This window comes from Strongylocentrotus purpuratus, unplaced genomic scaffold, assembly GCF_000002235.5.
Source record: "Strongylocentrotus purpuratus isolate Spur 01 unplaced genomic scaffold, Spur_5.0 spur5_scaffold_14, whole genome shotgun sequence".
NCBI lineage: Eukaryota > Metazoa > Echinodermata > Echinoidea > Camarodonta > Strongylocentrotidae > Strongylocentrotus > Strongylocentrotus purpuratus.
The window spans coordinates 24,981,605-25,008,213 of NW_022145599.1; the positions used below are offsets into that span (position 1 = coordinate 24,981,605).

Here is a 26,609-nt window from a genome sequence, read left to right on the forward strand (position 1 = left end):
CCCAAACAACTTATTTTGATTTCTAAACTTAATAAGTACATTATTACGAGACAACCAATACTCGAGTTTAGACCATATTTCGGTTGTATGAATACAGTAACAAAATATATGTATAATCGTTTCTACACTGTTATTACAGAATGTACATAAGTTATCTGTAACTAATTTAAATCTTAACAAAGCATCTTTCATATAAAGAATTCTATTCAGTAACTTGAACTGAAACCACCTCATGTTAACATCGACAGTTGAATTAAAGGGAAGAAAATAATACGAACTCCATACAATATTGTCAAGGTCAAACTCCTGTTTCCACTTAGTAAGACTTTTACATTCCTTTATATTATGTTTCAATAAAGAACGGTATATATGTGCACAACCTTTTTCCACTTTTATTATTAATAACAATGCTTCCGGGATGATACATGTAGGTTCAATGACCTTTGGTATGACATTTTTATTAAAACCAAATCGAATAGCATTACAAAAGCCATAATATTGAAGAAAGTTTACATGTACATTGTATTTATGTTGAAAATCAAAGTATGAGAGAAATGATCCATCTGTTTTTAAAACATCGTTAACAAAACGTACCCCCTTAGCGCACCAAGACTTATAATAAATTACGTTATCATTAACTTTTATTTTAGGGTTATTCCAAAGGGGTTGACATGCAATATCATTTACAGTGAATTGAGTAAGGTCTGAAAAGGCTGATAATACTTCTTCCCAAAATGGGTTTCGTATTGTAGTGGCTAATTCTTTGTAATATTCAGCCCCCATGAATAACTGAAGAGATGTATACGGTGGAGGTAAGAATGATTGGAACATATGAAGAGAGAAACTTTCAGAACAAATAAATCTTCTTATCCATGATATCTTAAGTGATTTACAATGCATACAAAGGTCAGTCACTTTAACTCCGCCTTCATTGTACAATTGACCCATTTGTTTCCTACTTATTTTATCACGTTTGCCATGCCATATAAATTCAAAAAAACGTCGATCGATATCCTTCATAATTTCTAATTTTGGTTCAGGAAGAGATAAAAATAGGTAGTTCAATTTGGGTATAAATAAAGATTTTACTATGGTAACTCTTCCTAAGGGAGTCAATGTTCTTTTCAACCATATCGTCATCTGACGGTTTATCTCTTGAACCTTTTCTTGATAGTTGTGATTAACCATTTCTGATAATTTAACTGAAAAGTCTATGCCCAAGTACCTAAAATATCCCTCAGATATCCAATTAAGTTTGTACTCGTGTAAAATCTCTTTTTTGAAAGTTCTGTTCTTCCCAATCCATATCACTTGAGTTTTAGTCGTGTTGACTTTGAGATTGGACATATTTGCAAAGTCATTAAGTATTGTAAGGGCACATTGTAAATCCTGCATTGAACCGTTGAGTGTCAAAAGGGTATCGTCTGCATATTGCAACAATTTAAGCGTTTTTCCATTCATATGCAATCCGCCCAAAGAATGTGAGTGTCGTATTAGGATCCCAAGTATCTCACTGACTAACAAAAAGAGGTAGGAAGACAAAGGATCTCCCTGGCGACACCCTCGTCCTATTTCAAATCTATCTGTACAGTGTCCGTTAACTAATACACAAGATGATGCATTTGCATAAAACAAGTTGATCCATTTCTTTACAGATGGACCGAAGCGAAAAAAATCCAGGACATTGAACAGAAAATCATGCGATACGGAATCAAAAGCTTTTTCAAAATCAACAACAAGGAGCATGCCAGCTATATCGTGTAATTCAGTATAAAGTAGCGTATCATATAATAAACGTATGTTTTCGCCAATAAAACGACCACTCAAAAATCCTGTTTGATTTTCATGTATCAAAAATGACAAAACGCCCTTGAGTCTGTTTGCGATGCAACTGGATGCTAATTTATAAACTACATTCAATAAGGAGATCGGTCGCCAATTTTTTAACAAATGTCTAGGTTTGTTTCCTTTTGGAATCAAAGTTATTATTCCCACTTTTTGTGAGTTTGACAATTTCCCTGTGAAATACGCATAATTCAATGATCTTACCAGCAAGTATTTAATATCTTCCCAAAAGTAACGATAAAATTCTACAGTAAAACCATCCTGTCCGGGGGATTTATTGTTTTTCATGATTTTTTTTTTTTTTTTCATGATTTTTTTATTTTGAGTTTTGGTAATGAAACTGCTTCTTGAAATACATGTAAACTCTTCAAAAGATATCCAGGGCCCCATCTTGTAAAGAGTTGCAATTGATCCAGGGCAATCGCAAGTTTGCAGTCTATTATATGTACACAGTTGCAATTGATATCAATCGCAAATAAGTTGGGATTACTATTAAATCTTTATAAGATGGGACCCAGAATTATCTTGGAGTCATTCTGAATTGTTTATCAAGCAGTATTTCAAGTAACATAATGATTTCAAGATAACTACAAGAAATTGCTGAAAACTATGAATTGTCTGTTTGGAGCCAGAAGGGCAAAGGCTCATATGCTTTTACACAGCGTTAATACCCTTATGGCTCTGAACTGATGATATACTGGTTAACTTGAGCATTAACTCAAGATGAATAATCTCTCTTTGAATTTGAATTCTATTTATCAGTCATTTTTAAAAATTTCAATTCAATTTATTTTATTTTCACATTCTGATATAAAAAATCACAAAAACAAACATTTACAATACAAAATCAATTCAAGTTATGTTTTCAATTATCTTCTAAAACTTATTTTTGTATAGGTATTACTTAAAGTTTATATTTAAAGGCTTCATCTTGGGATTAAATACCTCAACCCAAATGCCAAAGTGCTGAAACATTTTGATATTCACCCAGTTGATAATAGACCACATTGATGTTCCAGCAAAGCAAGCAATCATATGTTATAATTAGATCTAATCTCTACAGAGACTAGACATTCGGCACTCTGACAATTTATAGTTGTTAATGGTTATCATGACTTTTGTTAATGACATTTCTTTTCCCAAATGAACTCTCCAAAAGATATCCAGAATTCAGACAGATATCCAGATTTATCTAAGACAGTAAGACTCTTTTCAAGTATTTATCAAGCAGCATATGTATTTTAGGTTATGCAGGACCTGTGTAGTGTAAAGAGAACTAAAAAAAGAAGAATCTGAAAATCAATATTGGTGAACTTGAGCATAAACACAGATATGCACATGTGGGACTCATGCCCTTCTGTTGTTTTTGCATATGATTGACATAATACATGTACATGTACAAGTCAGTTATTTGCCAAGTTGAAGCCAGAAGGGTGTTATTTCATGTACTGTAACACAAAGTTAATGCCTTTCTTCCTCTAAAGAGGCATATTGTACATTTTCTATCCAATTCGTGTGGGAGACATCATTTTGATTTGTGGATCTCTTTTTTTACACAATCGATTTTGATGGGTTCTGAATTGGAACTTTTTCGTTCATCTGCATCAGAACTAGCGACTACCTTTAAAATCAAGTCCTCGTTCCTGATGAACACAACCCGAGAGACAACGTCAGAGATATCATCCCACACGCCTCGGTCTCCTCGCACCAATCTGTCGACAAATTTTACTTGTGTTTATTACTTCAGGCGTCCGTCCGTGTAAGGGGGTGAGCCAAGCGATATTAACTAATAACACTCATAGAGGAGCTCCCCAGACACCACGTCCCTACTCAAGAAGATATCGGTGGGGCTCTACGTTGATAATTGTATTTACAGAATTATCTTGCTTGACTAGGAGTGAGATGACACTGAATAACATCACTGGATATCCTTCAACAATTTCAAGATAATAATAAGTTCTTATCTATCAAATTTCCTTCAAACTTTTGTGTACCTCTGCCTCCCCCACACATTTTATTTTTAAAACAGCTTTATGCCCATCACATTTGAATAAAAGACTGGCCTTCCCCTCACATTTATACCCCTACAATTTTTTCTTCATATCACAATTTCATTTTTTTAATATCCTCTCATATTTCATTTAAGCATTTTTCTTCCTCTAAAATTTCATTCACACATTTTCTATCTCTTACAGTCCTGTCCAAGGGACTTGGTAATGAGGATTATAATGCCTTAGCGCATCGACTTGTTTTTGAAACCCAGGACCTCCCATTTACGAGGTCACTGCTCTACCACCAAGCCAATGGGCCTCCTAGTGATGATAGTAATGATACATCAATTAAATTAAAACTTGCTCCATGGAGTATTAAGTATATCATATACCGCCTCCACAACACATGCTTGACCTGGGCCTACATATCTTCTTTTACTCCTAAAGTACACTTTAATTGGCCGGCAAATGATGACATTAATGCCAGAAGATCTCGGTTGGAGATGTATTAATTGGAAAGGTCGCAGCTTCCTTAGAAGGGCAACCAAACACATCTCAGCTTTTATACCGCCATAGGTCCACCAGGAATTTCTTTCTAGAACAATTTATACTCTGCATGTTCACTCTACATGTAATCAGACAATGGTGAGATTTGTTAAAGTGATCTGTAAGTAGTGTGGTCTCAGGGAAATCAGCCCCTCTCCCTATATAAATGTGTTTCTTTTAATTGAAGTGAATCTAATTCATTAATCACCATCAACTTTTGTTCATCAAAATTTTGAGACAAAAAGAAAATTAATATTTATAATGCTTGTTCATATACATCAATATCTTTCCATGGAGCAAAATAATGTAAGTTAATAACCAAAACGTCAATGACGTAGCGCTCATCCGCATCTCGCAACAACAAATATCGTAAATTTTATGTGGTACACTTTTGAACTGGTCAAAAAATAAACTTTAAAAATGAAATGAAGGAGAAGAAGCATTTTCTATTATTTTTGGAATAAATTTGAATATATTACTATAATTAATCAAAGGAGCAAAATCTCAAAATTCTGTGTAGACGTTTAGTAAACCAAATTTAGCTTTAACAGATAAAGCAAACCAAATCAAAATCGGTCAAGAAATGAGGGAGAAGAAGCAATTTTGGTTTTTTCCGGAATAAATTTGCATAAATTACCATAATTAATTAATGGAGAACAATTTCGAAATTCTGTGTAGAAGTTTAGTGTACCAAAGTTAGCTCTACGATATAAAGCAAACCAAATCAAAATCGGTCGAAATATGAAGGAGAAGAAGCATTTTTTGTGATTTCGAATAAATTTGCATAAATTAGCATAGATAATGAATTTCACGATTCTGTGTAGAAGTTTTAAATCCCCCTCCTAGCCCTATCATATGAAACAATCAGAATCAAAATCGGTTGAAAAATAACGAAGAAGCATTTTGAAAACTGTGGACGGACGGACAGACGGACGACGGACGCCACGCCATGGCATAAGCTCATCGGGTCTTTCAGGCCGGATGAGCTCAAAACTAAAATTACACAAAAAAACAAACATCCTGTGGAACGTTTGGTTGATACATGATACTAAGCCTTGAAATGCATGCAGTCAAAAGGCTCAATCTTAGTAATGTTGTCTTCGGTATTCTAACTCAGGCAGTTCCACACAATAAGATCCATTAGACCAGACTAATCAGCCATTAAAAGCCTCTAGTAAGGAGTGCTTACCAAAAATATTTATAATGTCTAAGAAATATCGCATGCATATATCCTTTAACCTATAACAAAAATCATGTTCTACACGATGTTCCAACATTACCCAGACTGTAGCTAGGTTTGGTGCCCACAGTACTGAAAGAATAACGTCTTACCAATTACTAGACCTGAGTTGAGAATGGCAAATGTAAATGAACACCCTGACAAAGGACTTATTAGTTCCATGCTTGGGACCTGAACTCATGACCTTTGCATTTCCAGTCATGAAGTATTTGACCCATCCTCTTTCTTTTTTAATTGTAAAATTTAAATTGTTCCATTGTAAACAAAAAAGTGCTTATTAAGGAGTCACCATGTATTTCACATCTCATTGCCATACATGTACAGTAAACAACTTAATCTTTTGTGCCCTTACCAAGTTGTGTGAACTTTTAACTATGTGAACAAAATGTCCAGATTTATGTTTCTTGAGAATGTGACACATTAAAGATTACATGAATCGATATTCAAAGGCCCAGTCCACCTTTCACTCTTGAGTTATGAAAAACACACAAAAACATCAAATATACAAGGGGTATGAATAATTTAGTTATACCAAAGGTTTTCTTGCCCTTTGACTAATATCCTACATGTACATCATGATCTCCCTCTGCTCCTTCTCTCATTAATCTTCACTTCCCACACACTGTTAACTCATAGCCTGCCATAAGGCTGCATGCACGCTATTGTTATAGTGCTTTGTACACGCGAGCAAGCTACTGTTTCTCTGCTTCTTCCATGATTGCACGCATTCGTAATAGCAGTTATTGTTCATGCCCATTGGACTGTGCCTAGTGTTTTGCACGCGCTATTGTTAGTACCATCGCGTTAATCCGATTATCTCGTTATAAATTTGGCACTGGGGGGATTTGTGGCTTGGCACAATGGGGATTAGCCCTGTGGCAGGATAAGAGTTAAACTTCTCACCACTCTACATGAATCCTATCAGGTTCTTTCTCAGCTTGAAGCTCATTTTCTCATTTATTCCCTGTAGCTCCTTTCTTTTCAGTTGTCACTACTCTAATGGATCAATATATTTATGAGTGAATTGAATCTACATTTCTTATATATTTTTTAAAAATGTTAACACAAAAGCAAATACTCAAATAAAAAGAAACTTAGGGTAATTTCAACAGCCTATTGTACTACCTATATAATCATGTTCATATTATGTAAATTGTCACTATCATGTTTTTTTCTTATAACTGCCTAGGCTTATTTTCCTTTTTTTTTTTAAGTCTTTGAGATCTTGCTTCTTCAAATTTATTGTATGTTATTCCATTTGAACATCAAGTTTGCTCACATTAAACAATTAATGTTTGTTGACTATTTAACAAAGACATGGGAGAGGCTGATGAGTAAAATATGACTTGTTGATTACAAAGAATCTATTCTAAACCTTCAGTATGGTGAAAAGTATATATACTTCACTTAAATGCATATCGTACAAAGCCATCTGCATAAGATGTGAAGTTACTCTTCTAATACAAAATATTCCATCAATAGTTCCACAATGCTCTGTTTCTTGTTCCAAATATTAATAGGGCTTTTCATCAGTCTAATGAGATACTACCAAAAGGATGTAGACTTATGATGGAACATCTGGGCCAATGGAACATAGGACTACTGGTAAGAATTTTTTCTGAAATAGACAATTTTCATATATAATCAAATCGAATGAACAAATCTCTCTTAAGTGCCTCATTACAAATAAGTTCATCCATTTGTTACACATAATTGTATTTTAATATTCAGAATACAAATTGAATTCATTAATCGTTGCTAAGTAGGGCCATTCTGACTATTGAAATACAATTAGTTGTAAAAGGTGATTAAATAATTTGTAACAAGGCACTTAACAGATGTTTCCGCATATTTGATTACATTAAGAAAATGACCTGTTAATGATAGGTCTAGAGCTTTGAAAGGACAGAATCGTAATAGGGTCTAAATTAGTACCAAGCAGTAGGTACTTGCAATGTAATTAAACTGCATATGTAGTTCGTGAATAAAGTTGCATGGTTGAGGGAAAGTAAAACCACTACAAAAAGTGCAAAGATGTGGGGGAAAAAGAGGTCTTTTTACATTATTGTATACTCTCAGTCTCACTGAGGACGTGAGTATGCATGATAATTAAGGTCGCAACCCATCAGAACAATCTTCAGGTCTTTATTCCTTGATGCTTTACCATTCCCCCCTTGTTTTTAAAAATCTTATTAGTATTAAAATATTCCCTAAACCCCCTAAACAATCTCTAATTTACATATAATTTATCTAAAAATGTACATCTCAGCTGTATTAAGATCAAAGCATGGATGAACGAAATAGGACGCTTCTATTTAATGGCTGCTAACACATGTATGATGAACCTCATGTCATGCTTGTTTAACCAAGCATACCACTAACAGAGTGTCACAGGGTGTATAATAACACCTTTAAAGGGGGGGGGGGTAAAATAAATGAAAAAGTGGAAAGTCTGTTGTCTTATTCTACAATGTACAGTAAGCCACACACCAAAAGAATGTACTAAATGTGTGATTCCCTAAAATCATGATGATCGATGATTGTTTTACCCGACTGCTAAGAAAGTATATGTATGCTTGTAAGTAAAGAAGACCAGGGGACCGACAGCTTTAAATCCTGTCCAAGGAACTTGGTAATGAGGATTAATGCCTTACAAAGGGCACAAGGGTATTGACTTAGTTTTGAACCCGAGACCTACCAGTTACAAGACCACTACTCTACCAGTAAGCCATCGCACTCCCTTTTCACAGCTGTAAAGTCAATGCAAGCCTAAAACACATCCCACTGTCATTTAAAACAGTTTTGTGGAATCTAGAGTATTGGACACTTTACTAAACTACAGTATTTTGTCTATAAAAGTGTATTAAAGGATGTTGACATTGGCTCTTAGGAGGTGAGATGTACTTTACAGTCCTTTGCTAGAGCATACAAGTGAATATAAGCAGAGTCTTATAAAGCCTTTTATGCATGAACTACCACACTGTATAAATGCAGGCTGTTTGCAAGAGCATGTACTATTTATATAAAAATAAACCTCTGTGAGTTCCAACTGAGTGTTTTCCAGTGTCTATGTATCTACAAACAATGTCAAGATAACAAGGTACATGCAGGCATGTTAAAAAAACCTATAAAAAACTGGGATACGAAACTCAAGTAAATATTATTTGTCCGTGCTCTTACCCTGTGCATATAGACAAGTCTTTTTATAGTGAAAACATTTGCTATAGATCGATTTATGAGATATGTAAATTGATATGGTGTTCTTGTCCTACTTGAGTACATTAGAACTAGAAATATCGCAATCTGTATTGCCGCGCAATGCGAATGTATCCCCAGGCAGTGGCAGCAATTTTGTGTCATCCTTATGTTCCAAGGAGGGACAAAGTTCCCCTCTCCCCTCCCTGAAACAAAAGGATGACGTAGAGAGGTCACCGTTAGAGGCTCGAACTATTGTCTAGACTAGAAGCAACATTACCTAAACAATATGTGTGTAGATTAGAGTATAATGCATCTCTGTAAAAATTGAAAGAAATCTGTCAAGAAATGTGGCAGTCAGAGCACACAAAAGACAACCACCATAATATGGACTTTTACACTATAAAAGACGGAACACTGGAGGCAGCATCACGAAAATCTAGAGGCTTGTAGATTATACTGAGATACACCATCATACTAAATTTGAAAGAAATCTGTCAAGGAATGTGGCAGTTAGAGCGCACACAAGAATATGACGCGCCTGACGCGGCGGCGTAATGCTGCTGAATCCAAAGTACCCCACCGGCATACTGCCAGGGGATACAATAAAAGAACATGTGTATGCCTCTGGAAATATCTGATAATTTTATCGAAGTGATATATCTGCAAGAGAATGTTTCATTTGTTGATAGCCAGAAGGGTATAAACTTTATGTTCAAGGATATGAGTTAATGCCCTTTTGGCTCTTCCAATATAAGAACTCTGGGCCCGTATTCAATAAACTTCTAAGACATTTTTCTTAAGTCTAAGAAAATGTCTAAGAATTTGTCTAGGTTAAGAAAGTTGCCTCAGCCGTATTCTAAACACGTAAAGCAGTTTGTCTTAGCTAAGATGACAGATAAGACAAATTCTTAGACCCGATGACGTCATGTTGGAAAGTTCTATAAATCTGGTCAATATTTTAACCTTCAAAGTCCATCAGTTATCTGTTTCGCATTATGTGTAATTTAAAGAGAGATAGAGGAATAGAAAATGAAGGGGGGGAGAGAGAGAGAGAGAGAGAGAGAGAAAGAGAAAGGGAGATTGATAGATAGAGAAAGGGAGATAGATAGAGAAAGAAAGGGAGATAGAGAGAGAGAGAGAGAAAGAGGAATAGAGCGGGAGAGAAAGAGAGATAGAGAGAGAAAGAGGAATAGAGAAAGAGAGAGAGAGAGAGAGAGAGAGAGAGAAAGGGAGATTGATAGAGAGAGAAAGGGAGATAGATAGAGAAAGAAAGGGAGATAGAGAGAGAGAGAGAAAAAGGAATAGAGAGGGAGAGAAAGAGAGATAGATAGAGAGAGAAAGAGGAATAGAGAAAGAGAGAGAGAGAGAGAGAGAGAGAGAGAGAAAGAGGAAGGGCAAGGGAGGAAGAAAAGTAGTTTACCAAACGCTTCATTTTCATGTATGGAAAGTGTGAAATCAAGCCACTTCAAACAAAGTGAAATCTTTAAACAGTGTAGTTGGACATATACACACAGGCAAAATATGAAATGCAATATTTTCACTAAATATGGTCACCATGTCTTTCATTTATTTTACCCCTTTATACTTTTCTGTTTCATTTCTTTCATATGTCATGAAGAGATACACTAATGTATACCATACAGGGTCTTGACATCATAAACATACTGTACCCACCCATCCATCAATACTTAGCTCCTGCCTACAAAGAAGTATTAGATTACAAAGCTCAATATATTATTGAACATCATCACAAAATTTGAACCCATTACTATAATTTGATGTTCAATATAGCTCAATTTATTATAAATCATCATAAATTTACACCAATTAATATAAATTGATGAGCTTACTGCATATGCATCATGCTTGATAAAAGAATACTGCACATTGTGCAAACAGGCTTTGGTGCCAATATGCATGGTCTGATAATACGTGTTATCCCACACATGGCTCGTCTTCCCTGAGTAAACCTCATTACATTCATGTTTGTCCAATTATCCGCTTGAAACGGCTGTTTATACCATTCTTATGAGTATAATGAAAGGGGATGAGTACTATTTCTGTGCATTATTCTGCTAATGTGATGTCATTCACAGCAAATGGCGGCCCCCATGATGATTCTTGGAATTGTTATCATGTTTTTTCGCTTATTTCTTGACTTTATATCCATATTGTAGACCAATTTTATCACAGAAATAATTCACATTCTAAGGTTGGTGTATTAGTGATATGTATTGCACTTGGTTAAGTCACGATGAGCTGGGCAATGAACTCGAAAAGTCTTGTTCATTATCCCATTGTAACTTAACCTTGTGCAGTGCATATTCATTAATGCACTCACAAACATAAATTATAATAATCCTAATAGTCCACTCCAAATTTTATTAAACCGAAACGGAAATTCTTTTTGCCCAATTGATCGTGAGCCCGGCAGCCACTGAGCAGCGCCAGATCGACGTTGCTCTATCCCTTATTGTTGAACGCCAAACAAGGTAGCAACAACTCCCATCTTTTAACGTCTTTTGGTATGACACGGCCGGGGTTCGAACCCACGACCTCCCGGTTGTGAGGCGGACGCTCTACTGACTGAGCCAACACTCCGGTGTACTGCTACAAGAAATACAGCACTGTCATATAAAAGGTGTTTTAAATATGATTTTGTGTTTGTTCTTCTTGTGTTATACGTATATAGTATCAAATGTGAGTACTGAAATATTATTTATCACACAATACTCTTTAAAATAATAAAGAATGATAGGTACAAAATCAGTGCATATCAAAACTTGACTCCGAAATTAGAATTTTGATAAAAGATATACTCACATTTTCTGTGGTCCCTGAGTTATTCTCGTATCTTGTATCGATATGTATGGAAAACTTCGGAACAAAGGAACACTGTCAAGAAATGAAACAGACAAATGAAAACATTTATAGTAATGATAAAAAAAATGGTTTGTATTGTTCTTACAGTGCTCAGATATATCCCTGTAGGATGGTCACATTTGCCTAGTACCAATAAGGTGTTCACAGAAGCCAAAACATTTACCCATACACTTCACTTGGGTGAAGAGAGACAATTGTAAATAAAATGCGTTGTCTAGGGACATCATGGTAGAAATATTGCCACTAACAATTTCAAGGATATAAGCATAGAGGTTTGAAATAAACAGAAGCAAAAATATAATGGCTTAGGGTGAGGGATAGTATGCAAGAAAGAAGTATTTGAAAAGAGAAACACAGAGAGAGAGAAAGAGACACAGAGAGAGACAGAGACAGAGACAGAGAGAGACAGAGACAGAGAGAGACAGAGAAAGAGAGAGAGAGAGAGAGAGAGAGAGAATGAAAGTGAGAGAGAGAAAGAGAAAGAGAAAAAGATAGAAGATGGATACAGATAGATAAAAAGTATAGTGTCATAGTGCATAATACTGGAAAGTCTCTAAGCACTTCACAAATATATTAAAAATTAATCAAGGACATATCTTTCTTTAATTGTATTCATTTTATTGTGCACTCTATCTGGGAATATATTATAGCACTATATGGAAAAGAGTATAAATGTCCATATGTTCCAACAATAATGATATACTGCAAACAGGAGGTAATTTTCTGTACATATTGTCAGAAAAGGGAGAAACATCTGATTCAATGTCAAGATTGAATTTCAGGTCACGTACAGCAACCCAGAAATCAATGTGATAAATATGGAAGCGAATCAATACTGTAAGAAGTCATTGAATAAAAACATACATCGTGTGTTATTTTGTTCATCAGATATATGCAAGTGCATGGACAAATAATTTTCTCATAGAAAGTACAAAATTGTAAGAGATATAAAAGCTCTCTAACACCATCCAATCATAATGTCACCAATTCATATCTAATGTCTATACAATTAACTCTGCATAACTCATAAAAGAAATTTTCACTAAGTCAATTATTTGTTTATACATGTATATACCAGACTATGCAAAACAATTTTTGTGGTCCCAACAGATTAGACTATTGAAGATTTAGCTGTATATGGAGATGATTTACATAATTATTTTTGTTATACTCTTTGATGGGATATATTTGTGGTATTTTCTATCATACTCTTGATATCATAAAGAAATCTTTAAGATACATATTTTTGCACAAGTAAGGTTAAAACATTAAAAGAAAAAAGAAAACATGTTGTCCCTATCACACAGAATCGTACAAATAATTATAGGAAGTTTAATCATGTCATTTAGATTATGTACTGAGTTCTTTAATTTAAAGATTGAAATCGTTTTTTGAAAGTTTTATTTTTATTTAACATTAGCCCTAAATGGTGAACTTGACACCATTTCAAACTATATTCTGACAAGCAAGCACAGAATCTATATCAATCTGCTTTCATCTCAAATTAAACTGCCATTAGTGTCAAATGAGGAGTACTCAATATTGATGGAAAAAATGAACCATAACCTCTCCATTCCAGTAAACAAGCTTCCTAGCAGGACAACTCTTAGCTCTAAAGGGATACCTGCTTAAAATCTGGGTCAGTTGATGGTCCATGTGAATTGCAAGGTTGACCTCCAAGTGTACGTCATTTTAAAAGAAATATGTAATATAATTCTTATCTCAAGCTGTATAGAACATTACTGGCATCTAAAAAAAAAAAAAAAAATCTTCCCTTAAAAAATGACTACCCGGTAAAGTATTAAAAATATTAAAAAATCATGAATTTTAAGTGCCTAATATATTGTCCATGATTAATGACAAATTTTTAGTTCATTTCAAAAACCTTCATATCAAGTCTATTGTCTAGTGCTGTAGACAGCTTTTCCAACAGTACACCAAGCAGATATTGTCAATTCTGTGATTGTCCATGAAGTAACACCTTTTACTTTTGTGCTAAAATGCAATAAAATTTCCTATTTATCTTCAATGAACAAATCTTATTATTTTACACCTTAGCTCTGCATAAATCACTTGATGTGTTTTTTTTTTTACACTGTTCTGACATGAAACAGACCTATTCATTTATCAACAAATAAGAAACAATATGGGTGTTTTTCTGGAGAAAAAAATAGAGCAACATGCACAGCTAACTAATTACAGAGGGTTGCTGATTTATGTTTCATAAATGACAACATCTGTCCTGTTCAATAATTTCTATTACCAAAAAAAAAAAAAACTTGATGCTAGGATGGAGTTAAATCCCTGAAGAGGAAAGGCAATCAGAACACAGGAGATCAGGTTGATCTTAGGTTTCAGATTAAGTTCTACTTGTGCATGCACAGGGTTCTCATAACACCATTTGATACTGTAACATGTACAGTTAACAACTAAAATATTCATACCCCTTGCAAATTATATATTGTTTGTGTTTTCATAACTCAAGAATGACAGGCGAACTGGTTGAATTAGAGCCCTTCGTTAATACTTTTAGATGTAAGCTTTAATATTTCTTTAATATGTCATACTTAAACAATTACAAAACCTGGTAATAATAATAATAATAATAACTATTTCTTATATGGCGCTTTTCAGAAGGGCCCTATCAAAGCGCTTTACAGATATATATATTATTACCCCCAATCATCAGATTCAGGCTTACCCGCACACAATGTATGCACATTCTCCACTCCCTGGTAAGCATTCCAGCCAGGCATCATTTTTACAAGCGCACACTTGCTAATCTAAGCACATTAGCTTTCGCATCCTACCGGGTACCCATTTAACACCTGGGTGGAGAGTGGCAAATGTAGATCAATGGTAAGGGCATGAACTACTTTGTTAACTGTATATTACCATTCAATTAGTAGTGGTCACACAACAATGATCTCTACAGGCACATAGCAGTGCAGTTGGAAGGTTTTGGGGGAGGGGGGGGGGGGCATAAAAACAATGGCAATGGGTGCATTGCAAATGACTTTTTTCTTAACTTTTAAGAGAAATTTGGGATGTGTAGTGTCCCCCTGATGTTTGAAAAGAGATTTTCACCAATATAATATTTTCAGTGAATGAAAATGCACCCCCTTTCCAAAAGGCTTTGTACAGGCCTGCATAAGGTGTATCACAATTTTTCCCTTTTTCCATGGCAAAAGATGATATTGATATTAATCCTGCTGCTTAAATTTTTAAGCTGTTTACAATTAATGTGGACAAGTATAAGAGATAACGAGTGTATCTTTCTGAAGTACAAAGGTGAAAGTCTAGCTTAATCAAACAAAACAATGCCTTAAGTGCTTTTTAAGATCAACCCTTTCAGGGCAGAGCCACAAGCTTTAATTTGAAACTTGTGAAGGAAGCATGTATTTCAGTTAAACACAATCAGGCCACTCATACTTCCCACATCGGCTGGCATTGGCACCATAGTGTGAAAAATACTTGTTTGTTCATGTGATGGTTTTATTCCTTTTGCTTTAGTTGATGTTAAACTTCACAAATCTTCCTATGTATTTTATTTGTTCCCCCTATACTAGTGCTCTTCTTTTTACTTTTCCATAGATCTTTTGGAGCTTTTTAGAACTAAGCCACTTGACATTCCTGTCTGTTTTCTTTGATTTTCACTACATTCCATCATTCTGTACTTTCTATCAGAGAATTAACATGTTCTGCCTCATTAAAAAAAAAACATTCTTCTTGTCTCAGTAAATTAGTATGATTTTCCTGTTTTTACGAGTCTATGTATTTCATGTTTCCCTTCATATTCTATACCTATTAAAGTGTTATGGTACTTCTTGTTTTTAGCGACTCTAAATGATTGATGTATCATTATTATTACATTGGTCGCTCCTGTCAGGCGATACTGAATTTGATATGAATTATACATGATAGAAATGACAGATCCATGGCACCTATCATCCATCCTTGCTTTTAAAATGTGATATATATCTAATTAAATTCCATCGTGAACTCAGTAAAGTAAAGTGGAAAACTTCTCCGTTTTGGTGAGATCGATCAACTAAGCCAGCATCGAGATGGATGATGGACATTATCAATCATCCTCCGCAGTGTTTGCAAGGCATCCGTTGCCATGGTAACATATTTCATAACACTCTCGGGCAAACTTTGCCCCACTGAATCTTCCATCATCGCTTAATGCACTTTGGATGTTAAAGGTGATGTGATGAATCCTTTTTGCCATTTTATAATAATCAGTTCTGCAATTGCAGAAGTACATGTACAAACCTTGGTTTGAAACGCGTCAAAACGTGTCATATGACGCACATTAACCTACATGTAGGTTTGTCGACAAACCTCCTTTGTGAATTCGGGCCGGTGTGTTTATATAGCAATATACCATATTTTCAACACAAAATCCACTATTAAAGGAACTAAAAATCAACTTTTAACTGCTTGATACTGGTTGAGAGGTTTTTCATTGTTTTATCATTGGTTGTCCAGTATTCAATTTTATTCATAAGCAAAGGACGTTATAACAAAATTCATACAAGGTCATGTGGAATTATTTTTGCTAAAACATCTGTGCTGATTTTATTGTGTCTGTGAAAAGATGCAAAACAGATGCACCACCTTCACAAATGATATTCAAAGTTTTCGAGCAAAAACTACCAGCAAGTACATGTAGCTAGGCATAAATATTACCTTAAACTGCAAAAAGGCATATTAGAAATTTAAAGTTTTAAATTTGAAGTAATATTTATATGGGTGAAGAGAGTTTGTGTGCTTTCCTTGGACAGACATTTTGTTGTTTCCGGAAGGTGTTTTAAAAATACATTTCAGATGAAAATTCAAAATTAATCTTTAAAGATGACGGCAGCATTTCACATACCATTTAGATTTTGATCATGTACGGGTACTACTGGATTAGTATTTTGGATGTAATTCTTTTAAAATTTGTACCTTTAAGTCTGTAAATATTGAAAATCTAAAAAGATCTTCCAAGAGTAATCAGAAAATAACCCGTCATCCAAGATGATTAATACAATACCTTTTCATCCTTATAAAGCTGCAAAGCCAAGTCTAATTCAGATCATAGGCTGAGGAAGACACAACACACACACAAAAAAAACCAATCTGACAGGCTTTCTGTTCATATATTTAAAACAGAGCCCTTTTATTTTCATGAAATGAAAGACATCCTTGCCATGGGTATATTGGAGGCCATTGAAAAGTTAATAATTTTTCATGTAGGATACTAAACCCACTGCCTAAAAACATCTGGAAATGTGTCTCCTGTGTTTTGGAAATGAAAACACTTACAGTTACACTGTCAATCTTCTACAAATGCTTAAAAAGAAATACCTTCTCAATTTACAAGAAGTCCAGAATATATGGACTACGGTGACAATCAATTTGTTCCTTGAAGTATACTTTTTATTTTTCTCTATACTTTAATCTTGTTTCCCCTCCCTCCTTTCCTACTTCCAATTGGCTTAACTCTAATTAGAATTCGGAACAGCTCTTATACGGTTGGATATTGAACTATTGGTCAGTGCTCTTTAATCTTATTCATTTTTTTTTTGACTAAGCGATTTGATATATAAAGCAACAGAGTAATTGGCATTTTGGAGTTTCATCTGCCAGAAGGGAGGCTAGCATGACGGTAACATGATAAGAATAAGATAAAAGCTATCTTAGAACACCTGCCATCCTGCAAATTGACTGATAATCTATGATACTGTCAATCACTGACTTTCTAATCAAGGAAGTAGTATCTCGTCATTTTTATTCAAAAAGTATGCTGGAAATTCTATAATATAACTAATTCAAAATACTTACAGGTACAGTGTAGTATTACAAAAAAACCAAAAACTATTCATACTGAAATATTAACATGTACTGCATTCAATATAGTCTACGACACAAGTTACAAGGGATCATTCTGTGGTCAAGTTCCTACACTAACCAAATTCCTAACTTCAACCCTACCGAACGCTCTACCTACATGTACATGTAATTGAGAGTGAATTTAAACTTGCAATATCTCTTTCTAGACGTAATAAAGTATGCAACTTATAGTATAGGGACATTAAGTTCCTAACATATGGAATAATGTTTTGTTGTTGATTGGAACACTTTAAGTTTAAACATAATACAAAGAACAGAATGTCTTTCTACTGAGAAACAACAAACCCCTAGACCTGCTTTTTATGCATTTTCCCATAGTACACATAAAGTGCCCTTGAGATAGATTCTGATTTTGTACATTATTTATAGATTCCTGAAAGATATATCATTTCCAAAACAAGATTTGCATCCCCTGTCAAGGCCCTTTCCAGTTGCCACATAATACAATTCAACATAAATCCTGAAGGTTCCAAAAATAAAATATGGTTTGTAATTCCGTAAATTAAATAGTTGTCATAATTCTGCAAATGTCATTTTTTTAAAATAGAATTACAAACCGTCAGAATAATGAGCCTTGTTTCATTTTCGGAATTAAGACCCACATTTCATTTTCAAAGTTATAATGAACCCCCTGGTATGTGAAACTTGGGTTTTGGAATTACAAACCTATGAAAAAATGAATGCCTCCCAATTCAACTATTCTTGGATCCCAAACAGGCTACCCATTTAACATTCTTCCAAATTTATTGAGAAGTGACAGCTACTAAACATCTTTATTTCAGCAGAACAATTAGTCCGCCAAGAGCCAGAAGGATGATAAGTCATCCATTAAATGGGCAAGTCCAAGGTGCGTTGTCCCATATACTACAGACTGCATCAAGTATTTTAGTATTTCTGACGATTGTAAGAGGTTGATCGCCATACTATAGCTTATATCTGAGGAAATATTTGCCGCCTCAACAGACAGCCTATACTATAATGGTTGTATTTTGTACCAACAGGTATTGAGTAGAATACCAGACAGCAGTCTGAGACTGATGATGAAAACAAACCCATCTTGAACAGATAATCTATAGACAGACACATCACGTTTGACAGCTACGAAGAGAGTGACATTTAGATTGATTCACCGGCCATGGCTCTAACACTCTCCCATTATACATCTTAACAGCTGAGGCATTAAAGACATTATGACATTAAAAAGCTTAAAGGGATCGTTTAACAATGTTAAATCTGAGATACACGGTCCTACATGTTACCAGTGTCTGTGATATGGTGTAATATTGAAGCCCTAAAAAAAATCGCGCTTCAAAATGATCAAGAAGTGCCTCAAAAAAGTAAAAATCTTTAAGTGACCGGTTTTACCATACTCGTTTTCCCCTAATAGACTGTAGTGTTATGAAAACCGTTCGGCGAGCGGTTGTCAAAATTTGTAATTCCAATCAAAGTGCCTCAAAAAAGTAAAAATCTTTAAGTGACCGGTTTTACTATACTCGTTTTCCCCCAATAGACTGTAGTGTTATGAAAACCGTTCGGCGAGCAGTTGTCAAAATTTGTAATTCCAATCATTAATATCTTGATAATCAGACAGCGATCAGCGTGTAAAAGTCATGGAGTTCCTGACTGAACTTAAGGTTTATAATTATCATTGCAGTATGAGCTAAATCAAGGATTATTTCTAAAGGATCTAAGACAAAGTTACCGGATCCCTTTAAGTAATCATAACTCCAGAGCAGTTTCATTTTTATTGATTATCATTCCCATTTTTGCATTGTTTATTCAAATATTTAATATGCACAGAAATGAAATTCACCCTGAGGAGTAAAAAATGAGTTACTGCACAAGGATCTTATTATTTGCTAGGAGCCATAAAGTAAATGTTTGCTCTAATTGGACAATATTTACTTTGAGAAATGTAATCACTTTCATTTAAAAATAATCATCACTATAAAAACAAGGAATATACTCACTGTGTATTCTGTTGAGTGTGTGAAGGTGACATCCCATAAAATGATCAGCAATATGAAAGAGAAAAAACAAAAACAAAGAAATAGATTAATCAAGAGAATGAAAGTAGAAGCAAAGAAGAATTTTCATCATGGGACAAAGCATCGATGAAGGTTATAAAAAAAGGCAAGAGAATGATGGGAAGAAGAATGGAAGATAATGAAGAATTGTAAAAATATAGGAGCAGGACAGATTGACAGAAGGAATAGCACAAAACAGAGAGGGAAACATAGAAATAGACAAGGTAAACAGGAATACATGTATATGGGAGACAAATGTGAAGGGAGACAAAATGTGAAGGGAAAGAAAAGAAACAAGAAATTAAAGAAAGTTTTGCTTAAATGTTTTTTTTTGGGATGAGAGTATACAATTTAAGCCCCATTCAGAAATAAGGTGGTTAAATGCTGTTTTTCTTTAATGATGACATTAAAAGGAATTGCGCTTCACATTTCTGTATCTTATAATACAGAGCTATCAAGCGAATATACAGTTAACAACTAAATAATTCATAACCTTACCAAGTTAGTAGATTTATTATGTATTTAAAAAAAAAAGAAGATTTTTCCTGATTAATGTTTCTTGAGAATGTAACATATTTAAGCTTTCGACTAAAGGTATCCAACAAAGGCACTAATTCAACCATGCAGTTCACTCTTCATTCCTAAGTTACAAAAAAACACATTAAATTTACAAGGGGTACGAATAATTTAGTCCTTTGTTGCATGCAGTTGTCACAACACCTAATGGCCCGGTCCCACTGGCCGACGGACACAAAACGTATGCATAAAGGACACAGCGGACGAGCAAAATTTCGGGGGTGGCTCCATCCGTTTTCATCCGCTCCAGAAATGGACAAAATTTGCGAAAATTTGCGAAAACAGAACGGAAAATAACGGACGTAGGTAGTATGTAGCGGGGATGTTAAACGGATGTTCATCGGAAGCCTAGCGGATGAAAGCGGATGGAAGTGGATGACAGCTTCGAATACTTTATATACGAGATGCATACGCTTACATCCTTTCTTTTTCCGTGCTACTAACGATGTATAGACGTTCCACGTACCTTATCTTTCCTCCCTCTTTCCGTTTTCAGCTGCAGCGGATGTGAGTTGCGAGGATGCCCAGAGGATGCAGAGAGGATATAGCGGACGTTTAACGGATGATAACGGACATAGAACGTGTGTTGCTCGTATTTCTCGCGGATTTACATCGTACACGGCGGAAGTTCATCCGTTCTAAAAGTTTTGTGCAGCTCAAAACTTTTTGCGCGGATGAAATCACAGTGGACGGATGCTCGACGGATAGAGCGTATGAAACACGTATGCAATGAGTACACAACGGATGCATAGCGTTTTCCAACGGATGGCAAGATTTTGTTTACGTTTTACATCCTCTTTGCATCCGTAAGTGCAGTGGGACCGGGCCTTAACACGGTTTATACTACATCATATCTGAACAAGCCTAAACTCATTCTTTACTCTCATCACTGAAGGAATGCACCCTCATAATTTTATACATGCATCAGGATAAATGCATTTTTTATTTGACCAATTAGCTTGACATCTGTCAAATGCCACAAAGGCCATACATCGCATTCACAAACATTTCAGCCTATCAAGTGTGACATACTGTGATAGCTTTTACGTAAAGTTCCCTAATCATTTTTCGTTTACTCAATCACAATTATCTTCAAAACATGTGTGCCAACTGTTCAAATGTGAAGTTTCATTTAGCTGGCAGCCACAAAGACATTCACTTTGAATTACAGTTAATGCTATTCTTGTTCTCAGCAGAAGATATCTTTCATTTCATTTCATTTCATTTCATTTATTTTCCACATTCCAGTTTAAAACAAACAAAATGCAAGTACAAAATAATGTACATTATAAAATACAAAGGCATACATAGTACATGAAGAGACAAAAAAGTATTAGTGAGAAAGGGGGAAAATGAGCAAAGATGGTGAGATTTGTAAGGTGCCAAAGCCACTTGAAAATCAAATGCCCAAGGTGCACTTGTGGACAAAATGAAATCACAGATTAAAACATCTGCATTATAAACAAAAGAACAGGAATAAGATAGAGTATAACAAATGAAAGAGAATGATTAATCATTTGCCAAATCAAACAGATAGGTTTTTACTTCATTTGATTTGCAATAACAAATCTCTTGAGGGAGAGTTTTCCACAGCGAAGGCCCTGCATGAGGAAACGATCTCTCTTCCTACTTGGTATTGAGCTTAGGAAGAACAAGAATCCAGAATTTTGAGAACGTAAAGATCTACCGGTAGATGAAATGTTATGATTTATCAAAGTATTAACACTATACTGTGGAGCAGAGCCATGGACACAATAAAATATTTTCTTTAAATATTTGATAAGTTTGTATTGATCCAATAACATTTTTACATTCAACAAAAACATAATACAAATATACAGACATTTATATCCATGTAACAACAATAAATCAAAGAGGAAATTTAATGGAGCTATAGTATTTAGAATAAAAAACATCAGCGATCGTCAAAATACCCCCTCCCCCCCCCCCCCCTCAAAGAAAAAAGGATTTCAGTCAACGTTCTATCATCTGCTAAACTACTTATATTGGATTATTATTATTTTTTAAATTAAGCGCCATTTTTCATTGTGCCTATCTATTATGAAATATTAAAGGGTAGAATAATGTGTTTATTACTGGGCAACAAATGGAGAAGAGATGTACATCTGTAATATTGAATCAATGCCCTTTTGGCTCTCACTAAGAGAGAATATCATGTAACCCTGATTTGTGCCAACTGATCATTTTAATCCTTCGAAGCCTTCAAGCAGTTGACACCCTGCCATGTACAGCTTGTGTCAGAGTCAATTCCATATGTAAACAAATCTCAAGAGTACCAATTCATCAAATATGAACCAGGGCAAGATATCGGTAGCAAGGCCTCATAAATCAAACTAATTGAGTTACTTAGAGATATGAGCATGTGTGTGCTGTTCCCTTTTTAGTTTACTCACTCAATAAAATCCAGAGGCATGTTTAATCAGTCAGAAACCATCCAAGATATATTTGGATAATTCTAGCGCAGTGAAAATATCGCTCTACATGTACTATTGTACTTCATATTTGCAGTTCACCAAGCTTTCTCCATACAGTCCTCCTAAACCAGTTTGTTATATATGAATTCAACTTTTCTCAGATATATTTGCATTCTTAGTTTTTGATAATATATTTCATATTATGCCGATAATTATATTTAAACACTCAACCTGTTGAAAATGCTATATGGTTTCTTAAAGGGGAAGTCCACCCTGAAATTAAGTTAGTTTTAATAGGAGTAGAAAAATGAGAGAAACAAGTCAGTGAAAGTTTGAGCAAATTCCGATTAAAAATAAGGAAGTTAGGATTTTTTAAGTTGTGATCAATCAAACACAAATTGGCAACTCTATGACGTATCATGGGAGCTCAACTTCCATTTGCTCAGTAATAAAAAAATCTAAAATTTTCATTTTCCCTCAAGAAAAATTTCAACCATACATGCACCCTAAATATAATAATTGCAAATTTGTTTCTATACTCCCCCTGCAAGGAACAAATATATATTCCGTCATCAATAATGAAGAAAACATGATTTTATGGAATATTATGCACAAAGCAAATGAAGGAGAGCTCGTATAATAAGTCACAGAGTTGCCAATTTGTATTTGATTGATCACAACTTCAATAATTCATAACTTTCTTATTTTCATTCAGAATTTGCTCAAACTTTCACTCACCTGATTTTCTTATTATTCTGCCTCTATCGAAACAAACTTATTTTGGGGGTGGACTTTTCCTTTAATGTATATCTTCCCAAGACCCTGGTCTGGGTTGTGTATCTTGGTTTGTTATACATGTATGTAATGAAATGTGTGATATTATCCAAATACATCACCTCTTGTATTGTATTATTCACAATGTACATGTATTACATTTACAATTAAAATTCATGCAATTGTGTACATGCATTCTTTAAATTTACCTTGTAGTTACTTTCCTTTGTATTAATAGTAAGGTCATATTTTGAAAGTCACATTCAAATTGTGTCAGAGTATAACTTAAACAAATTCTTGATAAGAGGAATGAATAATCTTGGCACTTCTCATCCATTCTTACTCATTTCTTTTCCTTCTCAGAACTTTTTGTCTGTTTAGAGCTAGAAGAGCATTAACTGCATATTTAAGTATAAGAGTTAATGCCTTTTGGCTCCAAACATACAATTGAGACTAGCTGCATTATACCATTCATGTATGAGTAAAGGTTAAAGTAAAATGCTTGTATTAAATTACAGACTCAGGAGGCATATAACTGCTGACTACAAACACCTGGTTTCAACAACACCATGAACAAACATGAACAATTTGGGAGTGACAGTAACTTGAGCTAAAAATGAGAAATTCAAGCAGACAAGCATACATAAAAATGGAAACACGATGCAAAGGAGCGTTGTTTAAAGAGTGCAGTACATCATGTAGCATACATATATGGCACACACTCAGTTTATACATTTCGTCCTTGTTTTCACGAAGTGATGGTAGTGAGGAAAATCGTCACGCAAAGTGAATGCAATTTTTTTTCACTACCGTCACTTCGTGAAAACAGCGACGATTTGTCGGACAAAAATTACAGATTTTACATTTCCAAACAATTTTAATGATTATTTGTTTCACTGACTATACTGTCCTGTATTATGTTTTATTTTTTCTTATGCAGATAATAATAATAATGATAATAACTTTCTTATTATTACCATTTGCCACTTACAACGTACCAGACTGGACCGCTTATAGTATTATAACCCAGGTCACTGGATTCTACTACGATTCTGAACACTACAGTACACATTCTCTACTTCCTTAGGAAGCATTCCAGACAGTCACTCTTTTACGGGCGTGCACATGCTAATGCATAAACAGAATTGAACTTGAACTAAAATCATCCTATTTTGGATGGAAAAGCACTGATCGATGTGTACATTTCCATTTGTCTACTGAGCTTACAAAAGTTCATTTATCTTGATACTATTTTCATATTTTGCTTGCATTACTACCCATTTTGCATGTGACTGGATCCTACTTTATATTTCTATGTCACAAGTATCAAATCTATAAATTAAAACAGTTTTTATATGATATAATAGAGAAACAGTGTATCATGTTTCTAAGGTGATAATTAAAATATTTCTTAAATAAATTTCTTATGCCAAATTTTGCCAGAATTATAAAATCCCTGAACCAATTTTAAAGATAAGACCAGTTATGGTTATGCGATTGCATTGTGAAAGAAACGTTGTGGAATGGATAAGACAAGGTTGATCATCTAGCATATAAGTATTGGTGTGTACTGCAAGGTTCTGGAATCATCAAAATGATAACAAAATTGGCCCAGTCTTCGTAAAGTTACAAGCACTGTACACAGAAAGATGTATATGGGACTATGCACACGTGCGCGACACGTGCGTTTGTCTCTCACACACCAATAGATAAACTAATTTACCAAATATATCAATTAGTAGGCTGTTAAATTTTCCCGCAAAATTGTTATCATCATATAATTAGTCAAAACATATTCTTTCACATGATTGGTACATTGACAAGAGCTTCCATTTCATTTTTGAAATCAGGGCGTTTCCAATACTGGTCTTTACTTTTAATTGTACATTCACACAAGGCCTACATTTGTTAACATGTTAGAGTAATGGTCTTAGCAAAAGAAAAGGAAATTTTTTTTTTTCTTCTCTGCTGAATGTTGTGTATGTCAGTTTCATTGTACTAAAATGAAAAGAGGTGTTATTTTGTTAACATCTCAAAATCTGTGATGACATTGCCATTGGTGTCTTAAAAGTCTTGTAAGGCTGAGTAGCTATAATCAGATTAGGAGTAACAGACAGCCCATCTGGATATTCTGTGTGATCAATTATACAAAGCGACTTCTCAGTTATCAAGTCATCATTTGTAAAATACACTGTTTTTCATGTATTAGACATGTGCTTGTACTATCATTCCACTGGCTTGTTAAGAGACTAAGAAAAACGGTCCACATGCATGTTTTGCTGGTACTTTGGTCAAGGAGGATGGATCTCTTTGCTTTGGTTCTCCACTTTTCCTCAAAACATTTAGTCATGTTCGCATCATTTTCTCTTACTATCTCTTTCTCTCTCTCACCTCTCACTTTTTCTCCCATCTCTCTGTTTCTCTCTCATCTCTCACTTTTTCTCCCATCTCTCTCTTTCTCTCTCATCTCTCTCTCTCTCTCTCTCTTTCTCCCTCTCTTTCTCTCTACCTCTATACCTCTTTCATTTGTCTCCACTCAACTTTTTCTTTCTTTCTTCCTTTGTGTATTATATATCTATACTATTCTTTAATAATAATAATAATAATATTTAATTTTTATATAGCGCTTAATACAAATGTCTCTAAGCACTTTACAAATATAACTTTTGAATTAAATTTACACCATACATTAATTTGTTTCTACTTTCTATTTTACTTTTCTTACATATATATTACATATGATGTCTATAATAATACTGGTACATACAGTATTTCATCAAGATTGCTCCAATGCCTCGGCTTCAATTTCCTATATTTCAAAACCCTACGAAAAAATCATACATGTAGATAACACTTGATGGGTACATGGCATAACGATGTGATTGATTGTGTCTTTAAACGGCAATAACATTCATTGAGAGTCAGAGCCTTCTGTCTAGCCTAAATGAGCACAACTAATGGCCCAAATAAATGACAAATACAGATCCTGTCAACTCGTCTATCTTCAAAGAGGTCCCGGCATATATCTGATTACTATGAGCAATCCTTAGGGACCGATGGCAGCTCTGCTCTACTAGCGAGCGATGGCGGAGAGGACATCATCAAATATCCAAACCTTTTAAACGGGGCGAGTGTGAAACTAATTTTCCAGTTTGGTCAGGGGGGATTTGGTTTTTCATGGGTATGTTTTGTG

The 26,609-nt window shown here is 34.6% G+C and overlaps 1 protein-coding gene across 1 annotated transcript in view; it reads right to left on the minus strand.

Annotated features, from left to right (window-relative positions):
• LOC115923578 (cytoplasmic phosphatidylinositol transfer protein 1-like) overlaps positions 1 to 26,609 on the minus strand; it is a 67,825-nt gene that overhangs the window by 13,164 nt on the left and 28,052 nt on the right. The window contains exons 4-5 of the mRNA XM_030984553.1: positions 19,575 to 19,582; positions 11,644 to 11,715 (exon numbers count right to left, since the gene is read on the minus strand). Of these exons, the coding sequence (XP_030840413.1) occupies positions 11,644 to 11,715; positions 19,575 to 19,582 (80 nt within the window). The remainder of the gene's footprint in view (positions 1 to 11,643; positions 11,716 to 19,574; positions 19,583 to 26,609) is intronic.